This window comes from Kogia breviceps, chromosome 19 (assembly GCF_026419965.1).
Source record: "Kogia breviceps isolate mKogBre1 chromosome 19, mKogBre1 haplotype 1, whole genome shotgun sequence".
NCBI lineage: Eukaryota > Metazoa > Chordata > Mammalia > Artiodactyla > Physeteridae > Kogia > Kogia breviceps.
The window spans coordinates 42,524,426-42,546,393 of NC_081328.1; the positions used below are offsets into that span (position 1 = coordinate 42,524,426).

Genomic DNA, 21,968 nt, shown 5'->3' on the forward strand with positions numbered 1-21,968 from the left:
GTTCCAGAGCAAATGCTTACACAGCTCAGAACTTCCACCGACTGGAATTGAAAGAAAGCCTGAAACAATTAACTACCCCTGTCTAGGATTAACACTCAAAGCAATAATCCAGACTGAGAGTTCTTAATGTTTCCAGGCTTTGAACCCATGCCACCCACTGAGCTGGAAGAGTTCTCAGCACTCACCAGCAGAGGGACCCTTAGCTCCTCTGAAAGGGTAGTGCTTGCTGACACTACAGTCCAGTTGATACCAGGGAGGACTCACAGATATGTCTTCCAAATTCCTTCCGAAATATTATTTTAGGTGCTTCAAAAGATGAAGAAAAGGGACTTCCCTGGTGGCGCAGTGAATAAGACTCCACGCTCCCAATGCAGGAGTACCGGTTCGATCCCTGGTCAGGGAACTAGGTACCACATGCATGCCGAAACTAAGAGCTCACAAGCCGAAACTAAGAGCTCACAAGCCACAACTAAGACCCAATGCGACTAAATAAATAATTTTTTTTAAAGGTGGAGAAAAATGAGTTGTACAGGTCAACCAAAGATAATTGTATAAAAGTTTAGGATACTCCAACACATTTTATTAAAAGGCCCAGGTTGCTTGACATTTTATTTATTTATTTATTTATTTTCTGTACGCGGGCCTCTCACCGCTGTGGCCTCTCCCGCTGCGGAGCACAGGCTCTGGACGCGCAGGCTCAGCAGCCATGGCTCACGGGCCCAGCCGCTACGCGGCATGTGGGATCTTCCCGGACCGGGGCACGAACCCGCGTCCCCTGCATCGGCAGGCGGACTCCCAACCACTGCGCCACCAGGGAAGCCCGCTTGACGTTTTAAATGGCTCCAATTATTGGAACTAATATAGCAAGTAACTTCAAGTGAAGACAGAGAGTGAGCTATCTGCAAGAAGATATGCAGTGGGGCTGTTGATTGGGACCACAAACAGCTTTTGGTGTGGGGAGAAAAAAAAGCCTGTAGATGAGGGAACAAGAGGCCAAAAATAAATATAAACCAACCACCTTATCTGCAAATAGCAGGCCTTGAGAAAAGATAAAAATCCTTGTAGTTGTATTTTGGAAAGGAGCTTTTGTTCAAAATGTTTCAAAAGACCTTGAGAATGGCAAAAGTATTTTGTCTTCAAATAAAGTAGTACATAAATAAGTAGTACTTAAACAAATAAGTAGTGTCTTATCTTTTTGATTCACTCCTGTATTTTTCTTTGTGATTACAGAGGGTTTAGAGCTTGTTCCCATTTCTTTGGTGGGAAAGGTATAGAATCTTTCATTGCTCCCCTTGGTTTTGCCTATGGAAAGACTAAGCAGTGGAGTTAAACTATCACTGGTTACAAATATGCTAAACCTAGTACTACATTACTTAAATAACTAACTCTTCTCTTCTTACAAATGGTAGTCATCACTCTTTTCCTGGAAGTCATCTCAATTAACCTTACCTTATGTTGACAGCACACTTTCTTCTTTTGAGAATCAGTTTGTAGTAATTATCAAAATAGAAATGTAAGACTGAAAATGCATTAATATAACTACATATGTGTATGTATTACAATTCTGATTGTGCAAATAAGCTCTCATACAGATAATCCAAAAAGGTAGTTATAAAATATTTTTAAACTTGTCCTTGGATATTCGATTTCATTTGACGAATAAACCTCGTGTTCTCAGAATTCATTTCATATCCTCCCCCAGAAAAAAAAATATATAGTCCCATACTATTATATATATACTTTTTTAATATACATGTATCCACATTTTTTCCCCTTTTTCACACTATGATAATCTGACTATAGAAGCTGGAAAAGTGCCCTGTTTCGTCACCCTGCTTGCTGCCTTCCTCAATTATCTTGGCCATTAGCTCTACAGTGGAACTAGGTACCCCTAATTCTTAAAGTGATTCTAGATTTTTCCAACCTTACAACTTAAGGGAAACTAGGGAACCTGTTAGAGGATCCCAGCATTGAAAGGAGGCTCAAGTAGAACGTCTCCCACTTTTTCGCCGGCCTCTTCAGGGACAAACGACTCTGGGGCGACAACCCGACGGACCCCAAGCGCCGCCTGGACGCCAGACTCCAGGGCCGCCCCGCCCCGCCCCGCCCCGCCCCGCCCCGCCCCGCCTCGCCCCGCCTCGCCCCGCCTCGCCTCGCCCCGCCTCGCCCCGCCTCGCCCCGCCTCCGTCTTTTCCCGCCCAGACCGCTCTCCTTCCGGAAGGGGGCGTGACCTCGCAGGAAGTTCTTGCGTTAGGGAAAGGTAGGGATTTCCGGCTCCGGTGTCATGGACGGCTTTCACCTTGCAGGTACGCGCGCCGCGGTCTGCGGGAAGAGGCAGCAGTTCGGGAGCCGGTTTCTGAGCGACCCGGCGCGCGTCTTCCACCACAATGCCTGGTAACCGCCCTGCCCCTCGCCCGGCCTGCGGTTCGCCCTCTGTCCCGGCGCTGCGGAGCGCTCCGAGAAACCCTTGAGCGCCGGCCAGAGTCCTGCTGCCCTGCTCGAGGCGCTCTCCTCCCACGGGAGAGGCGCTCCGGGGCCAGCGACTCACCTACCCGCAGCGGGAACCAGAGGCCCCTAAGCTACCCGTTTGATTTTCACAGGGACAGTGTGGAGTGGTCAGAAGAGCAGGCCGCGGCGGCGGAGAGGAAAGTCCAGGAGAACAGTACCCAGCGGGTGTGCCAGGAGAAGCAAGGTGCGCCCAGGTGGGCCCACAGTGGTATAGACAGCCAACGTACTGCTGGATGTGCTCTTCCGGAGAGGCCAGAGAACCGAGGCCGCCGGGTCTTTTTGTTAGTGGACTGATACAGAACTCGGGGGTAGAACGTGAGTGGGAGGGGATGGGCAAGGATGGGAAAGGGCTGCGCCTTAAAATCTTGTTAGGGCGTAGAGCGTGTTTTGGTTTGGGTTTTGTTTTTTTGTTTGGAAGATGATAACCATCTTGATAGTATTTTCTACTGATTTAAGTCTTTAGTTATGTTGACTAGATCCCTGTTAATATGGCTGGCGTGTGGCAACCGTGTGGTCACATGATTGTGTGTATCGATATGTGTACACCCATCATGTGTATCACATGATGGGTGTATCGACACTTTCTACATCATTACACTTCGCCTGAGGAAAGCTAGATTCAAGTGGTCAGATTCTAAATATTGTTGGGGGGATGGCTAATGAGTAGTGAATTATGTGCCTTTCCTCTATGTGATGACTATGAGGATTTAGGGGTTCTGCCAAGGAAAGATGGATGAAGCAGAGTGGAAGTAAGTCTGGCCAAAGAAAAAGAGGCCCCTTCTGCAGAGGTGGATGATTTCACTGTAACATATCCCTAGAAACTAAAAAACTAGGACTGGTTGGGCCTGTGTTCTAAGTGACAACTGAAGGTAGCACTAGGAATGGGAGATTAGTACCCACTGAAAGTGTTCTGAACAACAATTAGAAGATTCTGGTTACAAAATAGTCACCCTACGTAGTTTGACAAAGAGTAGATCTAAGCAAGTTAAGGTTGAAAGGGATTTTGAAAATCATGTAGTCCAATATCCTCTTTTTACAGTTAAAGAATCTTGGACCTCAGGACATTAAGTGCCTTGCCCAGAGGTAAGCAGTTAGTAGTGGTGGAATTGAAATCCAGCTTCTAGGGTTTTTATTCTCCTACTACACTAGTCAAGGCCCTGTATTGGCAAAGAGCAGAAAACTGAAATCTAGTTATAAACCAATGTTATCTCAAAAAAATAAATTAATAAAAAGGGAAAGCTGAAATCTTGGACTGCTTCAGTCACCTTAAACAGCAGCTTTCTTTTAAATAGTCCATACCTTAGTCTCTCCTGTACTCTATCATCAAATCTCTTCTCATCTGAAGACATTTTCCCTTCTTGTAAGCATTTTCTATTTCCATTTTTAGTATCAGTAGTAGAGAATTCATTTCTGGGCTCCATACTCTAAAGAATCACTGACAGAGGAACGTGATGTAAAGAGCTACCTGTCTCATAACCATTGATTTCACAGGGGGAATAACTGAAGAACCTGGGACATTTAGCTTGTAAAAGAGGATTTAGAAGGGGAAATAATTGTCCTCAAATACAAATACAAAAGAGTTGTTCTCGTTGGCCCTGAGAAATAGTAGGACCTTTTGATCAGAAATGATTAGACAGATTTTTTGGTTAATATTAGGATTTTCTAGTAGTTAAGAGCCATCCAAAGATGTGGGGGGAGATTTGATAGGTAGTAAGTTCTCTGGCAGAAGTTGAACTCCCTGGAAGGACAAGATACACAGCAAATTCAAGTGTGATAGGTGGTAGGACTAAATGACCACCAGCTCTGAGACTGTAGCTCTACTTCAGTATAACTTTTAGTACAAATTTTGGTGAAGCAGGATGGTGATTTATACTATATACAGATAAAATATTGAGAGATGGTTCTTAAAATTCTTTCTTAAATATTTACAGTTGATTATGAGATCAATGCCAACAAATATTGGAATGACTTCTACAAAATCCATGAAAATGGGTTTTTCAAGGATAGACATTGGCTTTTTACTGAATTCCCAGAGCTGGCACCTAGCCAAAACCAAAATCACTTGAAGGATTTGCTCTCAGAGAACAAGGGGAGTGAAGTACCTGCATGTAGAAGCAGTGAGGATGGATCTGGTTTAATAATAGAAGAACAGCACAGTTTTTCTTCAGTCAGCCTTGGATGTAAAACACAGCCACCTCCTGTGGAAGAGAATGTAACTCAGAAACTCCGTCACCTGGAAATCTGTGCTGATGAGTTTCCTGGATCCTCAGCCACCTACCGAATACTAGAGGTAACCTCCCTTTATTGTCCTGGTAGTGGGGTTAGTGAGGCTGTCTTATTATGCACGTAGGGTGGCAGTAGAGAGGCTGACCACCAAAGTAACTTCTGACTGATGAACCTGACTAGACTGGACCCTTATGTCGGCCTGGAAACACCTCCATTTTTGAACTAATGAAATGCCCTAGATGCAGACCAGATACCTGGTGGTCATGGCAAACAAAGACAGATGACCCGCTATCTGGGACCATTATATTGCATCCAAAAGTTGTAGCATCCTGCTGTACCTGCCATCTAGTAAAGAGTCCCAGGCCAGAAGACAACTTTTGTTACTTCTAAGATAGTTATGAGATGGAGAGGTTAGTTGGGGTGGTACCTACTCTCAATTGTGGGAGAATTTTTGTCTTCTCAGTTTGGATGTGTGGCAGGGGCTAGGCTAGACCTGAAAAAGTGTCTAGGGTGGGCACTGTAACAAATATTCACAGAAGTGACTACACACTCCACCAGAAGCTGGCTAGTTTGGGGACTGAGTCCTCTGGCGTGACTTTGTGCTAATCCCTTACCCAGCAGCATGGGACTTCTGCCTCTCTCTGCCTCATAGTTGTTATGGGGGTTAATTGAGATAAGGTATGTAAAATGACTGAGAATAGTGTCTGGCACACAGTAAGCCCTTAGTAAATGATGCTGTTTTTATTATTACCACACTCAGCACTGAATTTAGGACGGTGTTGCTGTGGTCCTCCTTTCATGAATTTTTCAACCCAGTCTGCTAGAAACATTTTTCCAATAATGATATAGTGGAGCTCAGTAAGAAAATGTTTTGTTTACAGGACCATTTGCCAAAACTCAAAAGTAGCCCGTGCCCTTTTTTCCAGACCATCTCCCTCCCGCTAATGAAAGCCCATGCTCTCATCTCTTATGGCTACCTCTTTAAGGGTTCCTGAGGTCAAGGGCAGGGAATGTCATGGGTACTGTTTAGCTCTGGTCACTACACCTTCCCTAATACAATTAGACAAGATTATCCGTTGTTGATTATTTATCTAGCTTTAGGGAATTAATTCTTTGGAAAGTTCTGTGATTAATAGTTCATTTCTGTCTACAGGTTGGTTGTGGTGTGGGAAACACAGTCTTTCCAATTTTACAAACTAACAAGTAAGTTTGTTGTAAAATTTAACTACATGACAGCAAAGAAGAGAAAAGTGAGGAGTTGTTGTTTCTTAGAACTCTTACTGCATCCAAGTGGTAATAGTGGTTATTGGGAACTGTGGGTTATAGGAGATTAGATGTCTACATTATCCATTTATGGATTGTTTTGACTTAATTTTATTTATAAGTTATCTTTGTCATCAGGGAAATTAGTGGGTATTAAACCTGTTGCATTGTTAATACATGGTGCCTTCATATTTTAACTCTGCTACGTAGGAAAGAGAATAGACATAGTACAGTTTGTAATCTCATTGTTCTGCTGTTTTTTCTGCCCATTTCAGTGACCCAAGACTCTTTGTTTACTGTTGTGATTTTTCTTCCACAGCTGTAGAACTAGTCCAGGTAAGTGCAGTGCTCCTATCACTAATTTTCACTGACTTAAGGGGGAAAGGGTCTGCTAAAAATCAAGGTCTCTAGCTATTTTCTTATTGTACTGTTGTCTGAAAGTAAAAGATATACTGAACCAGCATGGAGTAGAGGAAAGGGCCAAATGTGAATACAGAATCTGTTGCTTGCTTGCTTTGAAACTTTGGGCGGGTCTCTTAACCTATCCAAACTCATGTTTTAAGGATTAAAATGAAATGATTATTTCATTAGGATTCTTTGAGTTATCCAAGTTACAGAAACTTCTAGACAAACTCAGCTAAAGGGAATGTCATAGAACTCAAGGGCGTAAAGTGTAGCCAGGACTAAAACTCAGCCCTGAAAATGTGTCAGGTACCGAAGGCAAACTGGCTGGCTGGTGAGATGTTGCTGCCCCCTCCTATCGCAACACCTCCCTCAAATTCACAGTGTCTTATCTCTCATTGCCCATTTGCCTTTTGTTTTGTTTTTTCTTTGCAGACCAGCTTTCTCTAATAGGTTTTTCCTGGTTTTGCACGTGGCCTTGGCCTCAACGTACTTGCCCCTCCCAGTCCCTTACAAGTCTCCCCTCTTCAGGTGTTCCCAGAACCTCCCCTGAATGACAGTGTCTTGATTCCAAAGTCCCCAGAAAGTCTGATTGACTCAACCCAGCTGACAGTCTGCTTACCCTGTTTCAATTAGCTGTGGCCAGTGAGGAACATCCGGATTTTTTTTTTTTTTCCTTTTCTTCACTGCTTGGCTTGCAAGATCTAAGTTCCCTGACCAGGGATTGAACCCAGGCCCCTAACAGTGAAAGCGTTCCCTAACTGGACCACCAGGGAACTCCCAATTCTGGAACTATTCTTGCAAACCTATACCAGATGAATATTGAGGCTTATTCTTCGTTAATTTAATGATAATAAGTTGTAGGTTAAATCTTCCACATCTAGAGAGAGAGATTTTCCTGGAGAATTCTATGATCTATGTAATATGCTGTAATAGGAGTTTAAATCTTGCTTTTTCAGTATGTTTTGTTTTCCTCCTTATGAGGTTTCTCTTTGCCCTTTTGGTCACTTACCTTCCTGGTCATTTTCCAGTCCTCAGATCTGACTCCACATCAGAATAAAGACTAAAATTAGAGGAGTTGGGAACGTTCCATTTTAAACATACCAGTTAGATTCCACAGGGTCCTAGAGTTGTTCCTGATTCTTACCCTAAGAGTAAGAATGTTTGCCATAATGGCAAGAACTAGCTCCTCAGTGGGAAGAGGCGGTGATTACGTTTAAAGCAAGGTAGCTTTTCTTGAGGCTATGTGAACATTTTCTAGCCTGTGTCCTCTCCTCCGTCTGCAGACAAATTCAGCGTATGATCCTTCTCGGTGTTTTGCCTTTGTTCACGACCTGTGTGATGAAGATAAGAGTTACCCAGTGCCCGGGGATAGTCTTGATATCATCATCCTCATATTTGTTCTCTCAGCAATCATTCCAGACAAGTAAGTTTTAGATCCCTTAGCCAGTAGCATAGCAAAAAGAAAGCTTTGGTCAGGGACTTGGATATCAGAGTTGGAACCTAAATAAGATGGATTTTATTAATGTTCTGATAAGCAAGAAGAAGCTCCTCCATCCTAGGAGCAGTAGGAGCTTCTCAACTATTGTTCTAAATTTGTCTTGGAGTCCAACTTCTGGTTTAGCATCTAAACCTCTGCTTGTTGACTGCAGTGCTCGGTTCTTCTCATGATTATGGTTTAACATCCCCAGAGAGTGAGGGGGCTGTCTTAGTGGGTATGTGGAAATTTCCTATTGACCGTCACGTAGCGTGATGTCTTAGAACTGTGGATGCCACAGCTATTAGAGAACATCCCATTATTGGCCTTTTAAATGCTTTCAATAAAACAAGCTTATTAACAGCACAAAATTTACAGTGAAGTTTAACTCGGATGTTCTCTGATTAAGTTCTTCGGAAAACTGTAGTACAGGAGAATTCCGTAAAATCATGATTAGATAAAAGGAAAGTCAGTTGGTTTACCCAAAAAGATACCATTAAAGTCTTCTAGACAGGCAGCCAATTGTCCCGACAAAGATGAAATAGTGTCTTAAGGAGGCAGTAACATTCGGGGCAGTTGCGGGGGGTGGGGGGTGACTGACTTTCTCTAGACCACATTTCCTCTAGGATAGCATTGTGTCATCTGACCTGACAGGGATATTGTGAGTGAGAAATGAAGGCAGGTGGAGGGCAGCCCAAACAGCTTGGCATGGTTTTAAACATTAATTGCAGAAGCTTACATGCTGTACACTTTTAAAAACTGATACGGGGCTTCCCTGATGGCGCAGCGGTTGAGAATCCGCCTACCGATGCAGGGGACACGGGTTCGTGCCCCGGTCCGGGAAGATCCCATATGCCGCGGACCGGAGCCTGTGCTCCGCAACAGGAGAGGCCACAACAGTGAGAGGCCCGCATACCACCAAAAAAAAAAAAAAAAAAAACTGATATGGACTGAAACAAAACATTAAAATTAAAAATTCATTATTCAGGGCTTCCCTGGTGGCGCAGTGGTTGAGAGTCCTCCTACCATTGCAGGGGACACGGATTCGTGCCCCGGTCCGGGAAGATCCCACATGCCGCGGAGCGGCTGGGCCCGTGAGCCACGGCCGCCGAGCCTGTGCGTCCGGAGCCTGTGCTCCGCTACGGGAGAGGCCACAACAGTGAGAGGCCCGTGTAACACAAAAAAAAAAAAAAAAAAAAAAAAAATCATTATTCAATATTTAAATAGACTTTCAAATGGTTTTTGTAAGTTTGAAGCATTTATACTTTTGCAGTGGTTAAAGCTGAAACCTGCACTGAGACTCTATATGGAAAGTGCAGTCAGAAGTGTAAAGAAAGCATTCTGCCCAGAGTACTTATTTGCATACAGACTGTATCACCATGTAAATTGTAAGTTCTTGAGGTTCAGTCTTCATTTAACAGATGGAAAGATGCAGGCTGCATTCAAAGAGCTTGGGCCTAGTGGGCAGGCAGATGGGTCAGCTAGCAGTCTCCACACCGAGTGGTCAGGGGTCCTTTCAGAGATCTGTGGGAGCCTGGTGTAGCATTGGCTTCCCCATGAGGAGTGGGAAGTGAATCAGGCAGAGAGCACGTCTTCCCCCATGGTGGACCGCTGCTGAAGAAGCAGGCCTCTTCAGACCTCTTCATACTGAAGGCAGTGGATCGAAGGCACAGTAGCTAGCAGGCAGCAGAAGGCACATCAGAGGTTTGGGCGTGGGCTCAGGTTATAACTGAAACGAGAGCGGAGGAGATTTCAGGGCTTTTTGGGATATGCTATAGGGGAGAGGAACCCTGTTCTTAAAGAGATCTGATCTTCGTTCCCTGCTGCCCCACAGGATGCAAAAGGCTATCAACAGGCTAAGCAGGCTTCTGAAGCCTGGAGGGATGATGCTTCTGCGAGATTATGGCCGCTATGACATGGCTCAGCTTCGGTTTAAAAAAGGTATTTTCCCACTATAATCAAAACAACGGCTTTGCCATAAGAATAGTCATACAAATCAGTGGAATAAAATAGAGACTCTTGAATTATATAGTTCCATACATAAAGCCATTTAATACATGATAAGGGTAGTATGTTTTTGAAGACTTGTATAATCTAGGTATTAGGTCTTTTTTAGAAAAAGGGCATTTGAGTACATAAATAGTTTTAAGTGTGGTATGGCAAAAGATGCCATGAAAAAGTTAAAAGACAAATGACAGATTGAGGACAAATATTTTCAGTTAAAGGAACAGATAAAGACAATGTCAGTACTCTTCAAGCAGGGCTGTTGGCAAATTGATAAGGGAAAAGATCAGTGACCCACTAAAAAACAGACAAGAAGTGTTTTAGAGTTGATTTACTAAAGAGCAGATTCAAATGGCCGAAACCAAAACTTTAAGAAAATAAAAATAACAATGAGATACCTATTGCTGGCTGATTCAGAGAAGGAGATGCACTCTTCCATTATTGGTAGAAGTAGGAATGGTTACGGCCTTTCTTTAAGCATCCTAGTGTTATCTTTCCAACCCAATAGTCCTTTTGGGATTTATTCAAGAACCAGCACATAATATATGTATAATAAGCAAAATCTTGGAAACAAAGTGACTGCCTCTGGATAGGGGAATGTTGTGCATATCACATGAGGTAGACCCCATACCACTGGTCTTGGGGGGGTTTCCACGCTATATTACCGAGTGAGAAAAGCAATGTGTACATGGGTATTTTAAACTTAATCCCATGTATAACAGTAACTGGGGAAAAAATAAGATTATTTTGACATTGAAAAGGTATAGAAGGATTGATTACGTGTCAGGTTGTTAAATTGACAAGGTCAGGGGGCTTAGTAGCAAGAGGGGATGTGTGTGTCCTTGATAAAAACAGTATATATGTGAACATACTTATGAATGTGCATATGGATATGTGGAGAGGCATGCAAAAGGACAGTCACTAAAACAGGAATAGTGGCTGTCTCACATTTGCTTAAACTTAGCTATATTCCTTGAGGTTTTTTTAAACATGTTTTTAGAGGGGCAGAAGGCTGTTTAGAAAGTTGTTTCTGTTTTTAAACGAAGTGTATGCGCTATTTATTTAATCGGGGAGGGAGGGAAAAACAAGCTATTTTCATCATGAAACGGAACTGTAGAACAGGGGGCTGGGAATTGCATGTGTTAGCTAACACTGAAGTTTGATTATTCCCCTTGGGCTGCTCTTCTCCAAAGCACCATTCCTTTGTAGGAGAGAAATTGCAGATTCCTGCAAAGTACCAGTGTAACCAAGAAAAGGATCCATTCTTGGCCCAAGAAATTGATATCTTGATGCACATTTGATTGGCAATGAAATTCAAAGAAGTGCTTTAAAGTTTCTCTGGTCTTTACCACATCACTCTGCAGGTCAGTGTCTGTCTGAAAATTTCTATGTGAGAGGCGATGGCACCAGAGTGTACTTCTTCACACAAGGTATGAAAGCACTCGTCTTTATGCTGACAGCCCCCACACGGCCAGATTACATGTTCCTCCGTGTGCTCTCAGAAGTGAAGTCATCTGGCTCCTTCTATCTTTTCCAACCTCTTCTCTCCCTTCCCCACCTCTCAGCCTACCTTCAACCACCTTGAACCACTCACTGTTCTCCATGTAGGCTCAGCCTGTCAGGTCCTTCTGTCTGTCCTTTGCTCTTCTATTGGCTGCTCTTCCTCTCTCTTCACTTTGTCCAAAACAACCTGCCCATTTTGCAAGACTCCACTGTAGCTGTTTCAGCCTCTAAGCTGGGTTGTACCTTAGGTGCACCTGAGTTAACGGTGAACTCATGGCGCCCTGGGTTCCAGGTATAACTCAGAACTGCTCTCCTCTGCTGCTTGTCCTGCTGCCAGTTTCCTCCTCCTCCAGTGCCTTATGAATACTTCATTCCTGGGCCATTTGTCAGGTCACATACTTTTTTGAGCCTTTAGTTAGTGATGGAACCTCTCCTAAAAAAAAAAAAAAAAAAATGGCTTTGACATGTCAATTTTTGCATATAATTGTAAGGTGTACATAGAACCTTAGAAAATTCTTTCCCATCAGCTAACTCCTAGGTTCTCCCTGTGGGTTCCAGGCTGCCCTTCACACATGGTTTGCCTTCCCCTACCTAAATGTGGGCTTGCTGCTACCAAGCCACTACTGCATGTGTAACTAAACAATACTGCTCAAGCCACTTAAAATCTATAAATAAGGACAGCAATCTCACAGAGTGCCATTTAACATGGGAAGTGGTAGGCACAGTGCTTTTTCTTCAGGGGAAAATATATAAACATCTCTTTCCAAACTAGATGAACTGGACACACTTTTCACTACTGCTGGACTGGAAAAGGTTCAGAACCTGGTGGATCGCCGGTTGCAGGTGAATCGAGGGAAACAACTGACAATGTACCGAGTTTGGATTCAGTGCAAATATCGTAAGCCTCTTCTGTCCAACACCAGCTGAGAGGCACCTGCTCCTGACAGGCGAGGTCACTGGGGCTTTTTAAAAAGAACGCCCACAAATGGTGTCTTGTAGATATTAAACCATTCAAGGATTCCAACAGATTTGAACCTAGGAAGAATTATTTTATATCAAGATTCTAAAAAAAAAAAAGGATTCTAACCATTTTTTATAAAGCAGAAACTAACACACCATTGTAAAGCAAATATACTCCAATAAAGATGTTTTTAAAAACAACAACAACAAAAGATTCTAACCATTTTTGCTTCATATTTGTGAAGCCCTGTGATACATACTTTTTTCAAGCTTTTTTCTTACTTGGAGATCTCAAAGAATCTTTCTTGCCATTTTGTAACTTAATAGTTGAAATGTTATTCATGGGAATCAAAGAATTTATTTCCATGTGTAAGTATTACATATGATGAAGTGAATGACTAAGTTGCATTAAATTAGTTGGGAATTCAAATGCCTAGAGTAAGAAATTGATGCAAAGATGACTAAAGGTCTCATTCAGTGGTCATCAGGGACGCAAATTAGGAAGAATCACCTGTCTTTGGATATTTCCCTGACTCAAAAAAAAGAGCATCAAAATACGGTGTCCTTGTTAAATATTTGCTCATGGTCTCTGCTTGACCTTAGTTCCATGGAATTTTAAGTACTGTTTCCCCATCTAAGTAACCTGCATCTAAAGAAATTAAAAGGATCTTCATTTTTAGCAAATTGTCTTTCTGTGTATGCTCTTAAATGTTTGACTGAGAGACATTTTAGCCATTTCACTTCTGAATGTGATCCTTTCATCCCTGTTGGTGGTCCACAAACTATATGATATGTTCTTCATTTTACTGAATTAAGAACTTTCAATTCGGACTTCCCTGGTGGTGCAGTGATTGCGAGTCTGCCTGCCAATGCAGGGGTGCGGGTTCGTGCCCCGGTCCGGGAAGATCCCACATGCCGCAGAGCAGCTGGGCCCGTGAGCCATGGCCACTGGGCCTGCACATCTGGAGCCTGTGCTCCACGAAGGGAGAGGCCACAACAGTGAGAGAGACCCGCATACCACAAAAAAAAAAAAAAAAAATTCAATTCTTCATTCCTACATTTTGGGTTTTTAACTCAAACTTTAATATTCTCATAATTATTTTATTTATAAAAATATAAGTCATAAGCATTTATTTTAATAATTCCAAACTTACACAGAAGTACAGTACCAGAAATACTGTGAGAACAGTCAACTTTTTTTTGAATTGTTTTTTCTTTTTTTTTTTTTGGCTACACTGCATGACACGCGAGATCTTACTTCCCTGATCAGGAATCGAACCCGTGAACCCTGCAGTGAAAGCACGGAGTCTTAACCACTGGACCTCCAGGGAGGTCCCTTGAATCTTTTTTTTTTTTTTTTTTAAGATTTAATTTTAGTTATTTTTGGCTGTGTTGGGTCTTCGTTGCTGTGTGCGGCCTTTCTCTAGTTGCAGCAAGCGGGGGCTACTCTTCATTGCAGTATGCAGGCTTCTTACTGTAGTGGCTTCTCTTGTTGTGGAGCACGGGCTCTAGGTGCACGGGCTTCAGTAGTTGTAGCACCCAGGCTCAGCAGTTGTGTTTCATGGTCTCTAGAGCACAGGCTCGGCATTTGTGGCGCACAGGCTCAGTCGCTCTGCGGCATGTGGGATCTTTCCAGACCGGGGCTGGAACCCGTGTCCCCTGCATTGGCAGGCGGATTATTAACCACTGTGCCACCAAGGAAGTCCCCTTGAATCATTTTTAAGAGTAAGTTGCAAGGTGATATCCCAATACTGCTGCATATTTTATAGTGTGTAATTCATGTAACTGAAGATGTTCTCCTATATCACCGAATATATCCATCAGAATTGGATAATTAACATGGAAGTAGAAATTAACATGGAAATCCTACTATCCACAGATAACCAAGTTTTCCCAATGGTCCCAATAATATCCTTTATCATCCAAAAAAAAGGCCTTCTGTTGCATATAGTAGTCATTTCTCAGTCTCTTTCAGTCTGGAACAATCCTTGAGGTTTGTTTTCATGATCTTGACATTTGAAGATTACAGGCTGTTTTGCAGACTGCCCTCAAATTGGGTTTGTTAATGCCTCCTGATTTGGTTCAAGTACATATTTTGGGCAGGAATATCAGAAGTGATGCTGTTGTGGTCCATGATTTTGATGAACCCTGGTGGTGGTGGTGTTAACTTTGATCACTTAATTGAGGTGGTGCCTGCTGGGTTTCTCCACTGGAAAGTTCCTAATAACTATTAGGGTAGGGTAGTGCTTTGAGACTAAATATCCCATTCCTCATTAAACTGTACCCCTTAGTTTCAGCATCTGTTGCTGTTTCTTGGCTGAATTACTACTATAATGGCAGCCAAGTAATGTTTTTGAATCCCACATTCCTCCTACACTTATTGGTTGGCATTCTACCATAAGGAAGGCTTCCTTTTCTCTATTCATTTGCTTATGGACTCATGGGTTTCTGTTTTATTCAATAATTATTATATATTACTATCATTTTGGTACTTTGATTATGATATCGATGCTCATATTGTCCCAGATTTGGCCAGTGGGAGCCCCTTCAAATGCTTCTGTGACCTTTTGACATGTGCAGGAAGCAGGAAAAGACTCCACTTCTTTTTTTTTAAATTTTTATTCATTTATTTATATTTTGGCTGCGTTGGGTCTTTGTTGCTGCGTGGGGGCTACTCATTGCAGTGGTTTCTCTTTGTTGCAGAGTTGTGGCACATGGGCTCAGTAGTTGTGGCTCGTGGGCTCTAGAGCGCAGGCTTGGTTGTTACGGCACATGGGCTTAGTTGCTCTGCGGTGTGTGGGATCTTCCCGGACCAGAGCTTGAACCCGTTTACCCTGCATTGGCAGGCAGATTCTTAACCACTGTGCCACCAGGGAAGTCCCAAGACCCAGGTTTTATACCTAAGTGCAAAGCACAAGGTAGGTGCTGGGAAGATGGAATAAAAACTGTTCCTGTTGTTATGAATGCTTTAGAGATGCCGAGGGAAGGTCTTTAGTGGATCATTTAATATATCTGTTCTTCATTTCAAAGGATAAATGAATACCATTCCAGCACTTCAAGCACAAGTTGTTCCAGGCTCACCTTGTACTTTGTCTGCCCCAGTCTGAACCAGCTATTTCCCCCAAGGAGTTCTAGTTTCTTTTAATAGAGCAAGGTGTTTAGAAACCAAGCCAAGGGTGCTCATTGCTATTGTGGTGCCTATTCCCAGGCCCCCTCAGTGGGTGGAGCTCAGGGATATATGTATACATATACATACTTACATCTATATTTCTGTACTTAAATATACATTGAAAACCAGTTCAAACCAGTACCTTTGATTCCGATCCAACACCACAGGATTTATTCTAGTTTTTATTCTTTCTCTCTGTACTTGTTCTCTTTTCCAACAATCCCAAACGCCCACAATCTTCAACATACTGGGATAATCCAGTCATATATAACCATTCTTTTGTCACCACACATGGATGCCCTCTCACCTCTTGGGCTCTGACACCCTCTCCAAGCCACTGTTTCCATCATCACCTCACCTAGACACCCTCCTGCCCTGGATTTAGCACCCCATAGAGCCGCCACAACCCCTCTGCCCCTGCACTAACACCTACCTTGCTTGCTATCACCTGTTGAGTTTTAAAAGGTAGGAGGAAAGGAGCTCCCATCTTTTCCATTGTAATGAATTTATTTAAAATGAACACACTGGGGCTTCCCTGGTGGCGCAGTGGTTGAGAATCCGCCTGCCGATGCAGGAGACACGGGTTCGTGCCCTGGTCCGGGAAGGAAGATCCCACATGCCGCGGAGCAACTGAGCCCGTGAGCCATGGCCGCTGAGCCTGTGCGTCCGGAGCCTGTGCTCCGCAACGGGAGAGGCCACAACAGTGAGAGGCCCGCATACCGCAAAAAAAAAAAAAAAAAAATAATGAACACACTGGGGCTTCCCTCGTGGCGTAGTGGTTGGGAATCTGCCTGTCAATGCAGGGAACACAGGTTCAAGCCCTGGTCAGGGAAGATCCCACATGTTGCAGAGCAGCTAAGCCTGTGTGCCACAACTACTGAGCCTGCGCTCTAGAGCCCGCAAGCCACAACTACTGAGCCCACGTGCCACAACTACTGAAGCCTGTGTGCCTAGAGCCCATGCTCCGCAACAAGAGAAGCCACTGCAATGAGAAGCCTGTGCACCACAATGAGTAGTAGCCCCCACTCACCACAACTAGAGAAAGACCGCACGCAGCAACAAAGACCCAGTGCAGCCAAAAATAAATAAATTTTAAAAACAAAATGCAAACACAGTCACTGGAATGTATTTCATTTGTCTTTTGAAATGAAGTACAGCTATGTTAAATGATCCACTAAAGACCTTCCTTGCAGAAGTCCGCAAGGCTGTGATAGACTTCACCTCAGAGGTCACCTAAGCCCGGCCAGCCAAGGGGGCATCTCCAACAAGGTCTCCCTCCATGCAGCAGTGACGGGACTCCCAGTGGAGGAGGTCTGCCTCAGTGCTGGCATCAACACCGCTCGCTACAAGCTGATGGTGGCAGATGCTGTGACTGAGAAATTTGCTTCAATTAAGAGTGAAATTGAATGACTGAAGATGAATAAGGACCACTTAGAGAAGGTTTTACAAGGTGGGTCAGCAAAAGCCAACAAATTAGCATATCCCATGTGCCAGGAGATGAAGAAATTGGGGTTTCGGAGCACAGGCTCCGGACGCACAGGCTCAGCGGCCATGGCTCACGGGCCCAGCCGCTCCGCGGCATGTGTGATCTTCCCGGACCGGGGCACGAACCCGCGTCCCCTGCATCAGCAGGCAGACTCTCAACCACTGCGCCACCAGGGAAGCCCGAAATTGGGGTTTCTATAAGAAGTTTCAACTAGTTACAAAAAGGCTTTTCTATCTTTTGGTCTGTGCACTCCAATAAAGGCAACTTTCCTCACAAGAGAAAAATTATAGTTTGGGGACACTTAATTTGGTACACCTGATCATTGGCTTCATTTGATGAATAATGATTTGTAGCTTTCAAAAACAACAAGAAAACCTTCCTTTGGCATCGCTGAAGCATTTCAAAGCAATAGGAACAATTTTTATTCCGTCATCCTAGCACCTTCCTTGTGCTTTTGGCTTAGGTATAAAAGTTGAGCCTTTTCCTCCCCCTTTCCCGCTCTTTATACCTCTCTGCCATCTGCCAAGCTCTCTGACTCTTTATCTGTCAAGCTAACTTGAACTCTGTAAGGGACTTTGCATAATTTTTCAGCCTTGGAATCACTAATGGGGGGCAGAGGACAATTAAATATGGTCAGGGTAGATTAAAGTATGACCTCAGTGCCACTCAAAAAAAATACAGACTGCCTGGACTATAAGTCTGACTCCAGTCTGACTCGATACTCTTTTTTTTTGAATTTTATTTTATTTACTTTTTTATACAGCAGGTTCTTATTAGTTATCTATTTTACACATATTAGTGTATACATGTCAATCCCAATCTCCCAATTCATACCACTACCCCCCACCTGCCACTTTCCCCCCTTGGTGTCCATACGTTTGTTCTCTACGTCTGTCTGACTCAATACTCTTAAAGCAAGAAAAGTGCTGTGTTGGCTGGGAAGGTAGCTCCACATGTGAAACTGCTCAGGAAGTTGTGTGGTTTAGATTCGAGTCTAGTATAGAAGTGTTTCTGAAACTGATCTTTCTAAGTGGTGGTAATTTGGCTGAGGAGATAAATTCAACATTGTTTGAAGCATGAGGGACAGTTTAATTTGAGACAGGTGCACCAGAGCTATTAGAGAGAAGCCGTGTTCCTGAAGGTGGAGCCCAGGGTCAGGGTGTAACAGTCACCTGGAGACCATGGGTTCTTACACCTCAGAAGTGATTCACCTCCCCATTTTGTGTGCTTCATCTTGAACCTGGCCTCTGCTAATGCTGTCAAATCTATGCTTTGCAACGGATCCACTACCTGCCTTCATGTGAGTTCATACTCTCTTGGGCTCTAACTAGGAAATTAGCGCCTTGGAAACTTAGTAGGAAAAGGAAAATCTAATGTACTAAGACATACTACTTTCCTTTAATTGATTCCTATCTTTGATTAAAGACTTTAGTAATAGTAGGGGCTTCTATCTGTGGCTTAAAAGATGAACTCAGGACAAACAGCTTCTTTCACTCTGTTCACAAAGGCCTTTTTTTGGTTTGTGGCTGCAGCTGCTATTTTCAGTGCTGGGCTGCATCGATGCGTTGCACATTTTTATATGCTTCTTAATTCGGTGTACAGGTTGATTTGGGAGCCTGGGTTGAGAGGTGGGAGGAGTGCTGGTGATTAGTTGTGCAAGTAAGAACACCAAAATGGTGTGTCACGACCACCTCACTTCAGTGAATTTCTAGGTGCAAAATTGGATATTGATTGTCTCTTGACTGTAGTCAGTGGAATGTACTACATGACCAAGTTACAGGACAAACAGCCACAGTCAGATTCCATGCTCCAGTGGGGGCCCTGAGACACAGTAGCCGGTAACCTTGACCAAGGGCTCAAACTTGGCATCTTCACCCTGAGGTAAGCCCCAAATTGCATTCATTCATTCATCCCCCACCTTCCTTTCTCCATTAAAACTTAAAATATCCAGGAATTCCCTGGTGCTCCAGTGGTTAGGACTCCACGCTTTCACTGCTGAGGTCCCAGGTTCAATCCCTAGTTGGGGAACTAAGCCCACTGCGCAGCAAAAAAAAAAAAAAACTATCCTTATAAGGAGCCACACTTTAAACACTTGCACGGGGAGGAGCAGTACTGGAGAAAGCCCTCACGTACTGTGCTACCAGTGAGCCCCCCATGCCCTGCTCAGCCTTGCTTCTCATTGCTTAACAGTTTTGGGGTGATTAAGGCTGACAGTCAGTGGAGCTCAGGAAATGATGAATTCTTTGGGGGAACTTTGTATTCTCAGCACTTAGCCGAGTAGCCAGCACCTGGCCCACGGTTGTGCACGATGCATGAGGACTGAATGACTAAATAGCTTCTTCCTGCCGTGCCCCCACCCCTGACAACAGACATGCACTGGCACACAGTTTGTATTTAACTTCAGAAGACCGTAGTGTACAGCACTGTGGTTGCAGGTATCAGCAGCTCAAGCTGGCTTAAAGGAGAAAACAGAAGGTAGGAGGACACAGAGTGTCTCATGGATGCCCAGGCAGAAAGGTAGAGGGGCCTCAGGAGCCCTGGGAAGTGTGTACTCACCAGCACTCCCCAGTCTGGCCAAGGACCTTCCCTGCTCCTTGGTCCACTTGTAGGAGGCGATCATCAACCCTAAGGCTTGGTGTCTCTGTAATACGAGTGTGTTTCTCTGTGTGTGTGTATGCACGCACACACACATTTAGGAGTAAGCAGTTGCCAGAATGGCTTTACAGACCACACAGAGTCCCCAGAAGGCATCCACAGAGCACCCTTTATGTGACATCTGGGCACCACCGTTATTTAACATTGTTAAATTTATTTTTAAAGGAAACTTTATATCACTGTGATAAATGTAAAATAAGTATCATTTGTCCTGAACAAAAGTATTTTTTAAAAACAAATGCAATGAAAACAAGAGAAATAACGTAAGTTCTGTCTGGATCCCATTGCTGGTCAAAAGCTCTGAGCCCCAGGCCTGGAAACAGCACAGTGAACAGAGCAGAGTCACAGCTCTCGGAGCTCACACTTAAATGGGGCGATTCCAACAATAAACCCATAAAACGTGAGTCAGGTGGGCATATGCCAGGAAGAATCGAGCAGGGTAGGGAGGATACAGAGGTGATGGGGAGCAGGGGAAAGTGCCCTCTGAGACGGGGTGGGCAGAGAAGATCTCCTGGAGGAGGTGACATTTTTCATGGGATGTGTGGGGGCAGAGCCTTCAAGGCAGAAGGCACAGCCACTGCAAAGGCCTAAGGATCTTGGTAGACTCCCCACGGCATGGGCAGCACTGCACCACAAAGAGAAGCTTAGGGGACTATTGCTCACTCTTGTAATAAAATTATCTGCCTTTAGCACCTTTTAATAAGCACATTACTGGGAGTTCGCTGGTGGTCCAGTGGTTAAGACTCCACCTTCCAATGCAGGGGACTCAGGTTCGATCCCTGGTCGGGGAACTAAGACCACACATGCCACGGGGCAACTAAGCCTGCGTGCTCTACAGCCCACACGCTACAACTACTAGAGAGCCCTGCATGCCGCAACTACCGATTAATTAATTTAAAAAACTAATAAATAAGAGTATTACCCAAATGCACTAAGAAATTAGCGAGAATGATTACTTGTCTCCTTCAGACCCTCAGGTCCAAGATCTGGATTCTTCTCGGTTCATTTAGGGACTATTAAAATTATGAAGGCAGCCCAACTCACGAGAGTCTGTTATATAAACCAGGATTATTGATCTGTGATCTGAGGCATACCTGACAAGCCAAGGGGATTCTCCTCAGGAAAGGAAGCTGCTTGAGAAACGAAGATCAGAAGCTGATTGCTAAGAATACACCAGAGCCTCAGAGTCAGTGGCACAGAGAGGCTTCTGTCAAGCCGTGGCTGTCCCGAATCCCCTGTCTGCGCGGGTGAGGCAACCACTGAGCAGATCTGTAGTAACACTACCTGGCATTTGTTTAGACCTTAATACTCTAAAAAGGCTTTTCATATGTTTAATCCTCACAGCACCCCTGTGAAGTATAATTATCTCCTTTTTACAGATGAGGAAATCTGAAGTTCAGGGAGAATAAATAGTTTACCAAGGTCAGAGGACTAGTGTTAATCATAAGGTAATTAGCCTAAGATTAAGGAGGGGTGGTTTGATATAAATGGTATTTGACATAATATATGGGGTTAAACATTCTTGGCTCCAACCCACTGTGCCTGCCCGGGAACATGTCACACCTGCTTAGAGGTTAACCCTGTTGTGAGGAGTAGAGATTCCCGGGCCCCCTCTGCCCCAAATCTCCCAAGGGAAAGAAGAACACTGCAACTGTCAGACGTGTAATCAGAAGTCCATGAAATCAGCTACATGAATTATGTTGGTTTTGCAACATTGTACAGTTTGCAACATTTTCATCAAAATAGAAAATTTCAACCCCCCACCTTTGTCCTGTGGCCCTGCCTGCGAGGTGAGGCTCAGCCTGGGGTGAAAGCAGGACCTGGATTCTGTGCCTCATCTTCCCAAGGGCCTCCACTGGGCTGGGGCCAAGTGTCATGGACCGCGTCCTGTTGAGTGGCACATGCTCGGTGCTCAGAAGGGCCCTCGCCAGGTTCAGTGCTCTGCTGTCACCATCTTGAAATTCTTCAAAATTTTTTAACAAGGGCCCCAATCCTGCTGCTGCTGCTTCCTCCCTCTCTCTCCTTCCCCAGGAAGAAGGGGTCTTCTCTTCCCATCTCGTCAGCTGGTCCTTGGTGGCCCTGGGTTGGGCCTTTCACCCAGGGCAGGACCCCCTGCCTGCCTTGGCTCTTTCTGCCTTTCCAAGCCCCTCCCCCGCCATCAGGAGGGCCTTCTAGGCATGCCAAGCCTGGACCCGCACAGCTCACTGCTCCTGCTGGAAGGGCCCTGAGCGCACCCTATCTCCTCACAGCCACTACCGTCTCCTCGTTCAGGCCTCAGCTGCAACATCCCCCCTCTGAGACTCCTTTCCCACCAA

General features: G+C 44.3%; 1 protein-coding gene across 5 annotated transcripts; it reads left to right on the forward strand.

Moving 5' to 3' along the window:
• The first annotated feature begins 2,227 nt into the window (after nt 1–2,227).
• On the forward strand, nt 2,228–13,024 carry METTL2A (methyltransferase 2A, tRNA N3-cytidine). Of its 5 annotated transcripts, none has more exons than XM_059048776.2 (9): nt 2,228–2,394; nt 2,601–2,692; nt 4,440–4,798; nt 5,888–5,937; nt 6,273–6,333; nt 7,686–7,825; nt 9,711–9,817; nt 11,245–11,310; nt 12,156–13,024. In XM_059048776.2, exons 1-9 carry the CDS (start codon nt 2,285–2,287, stop codon nt 12,308–12,310), a joined length of 1,140 nt encoding a protein of 379 aa, XP_058904759.1. In that variant the 5' UTR covers nt 2,228–2,284; the 3' UTR covers nt 12,311–13,024. The 5 variants fall into 5 exon arrangements, with proteins under 5 accessions (XP_058904759.1, XP_066877150.1, XP_066877149.1 ...); XM_059048777.2 differs by having other exon boundaries at nt 2,271–2,394; nt 2,601–2,702; nt 12,156–12,536; XM_067021049.1 differs by lacking the exon at nt 12,156–13,024 and having other exon boundaries at nt 2,237–2,394; nt 2,601–2,702; nt 11,090–11,310.
• The last annotated feature ends 8,944 nt before the right edge of the window (nt 13,025–21,968 follow it).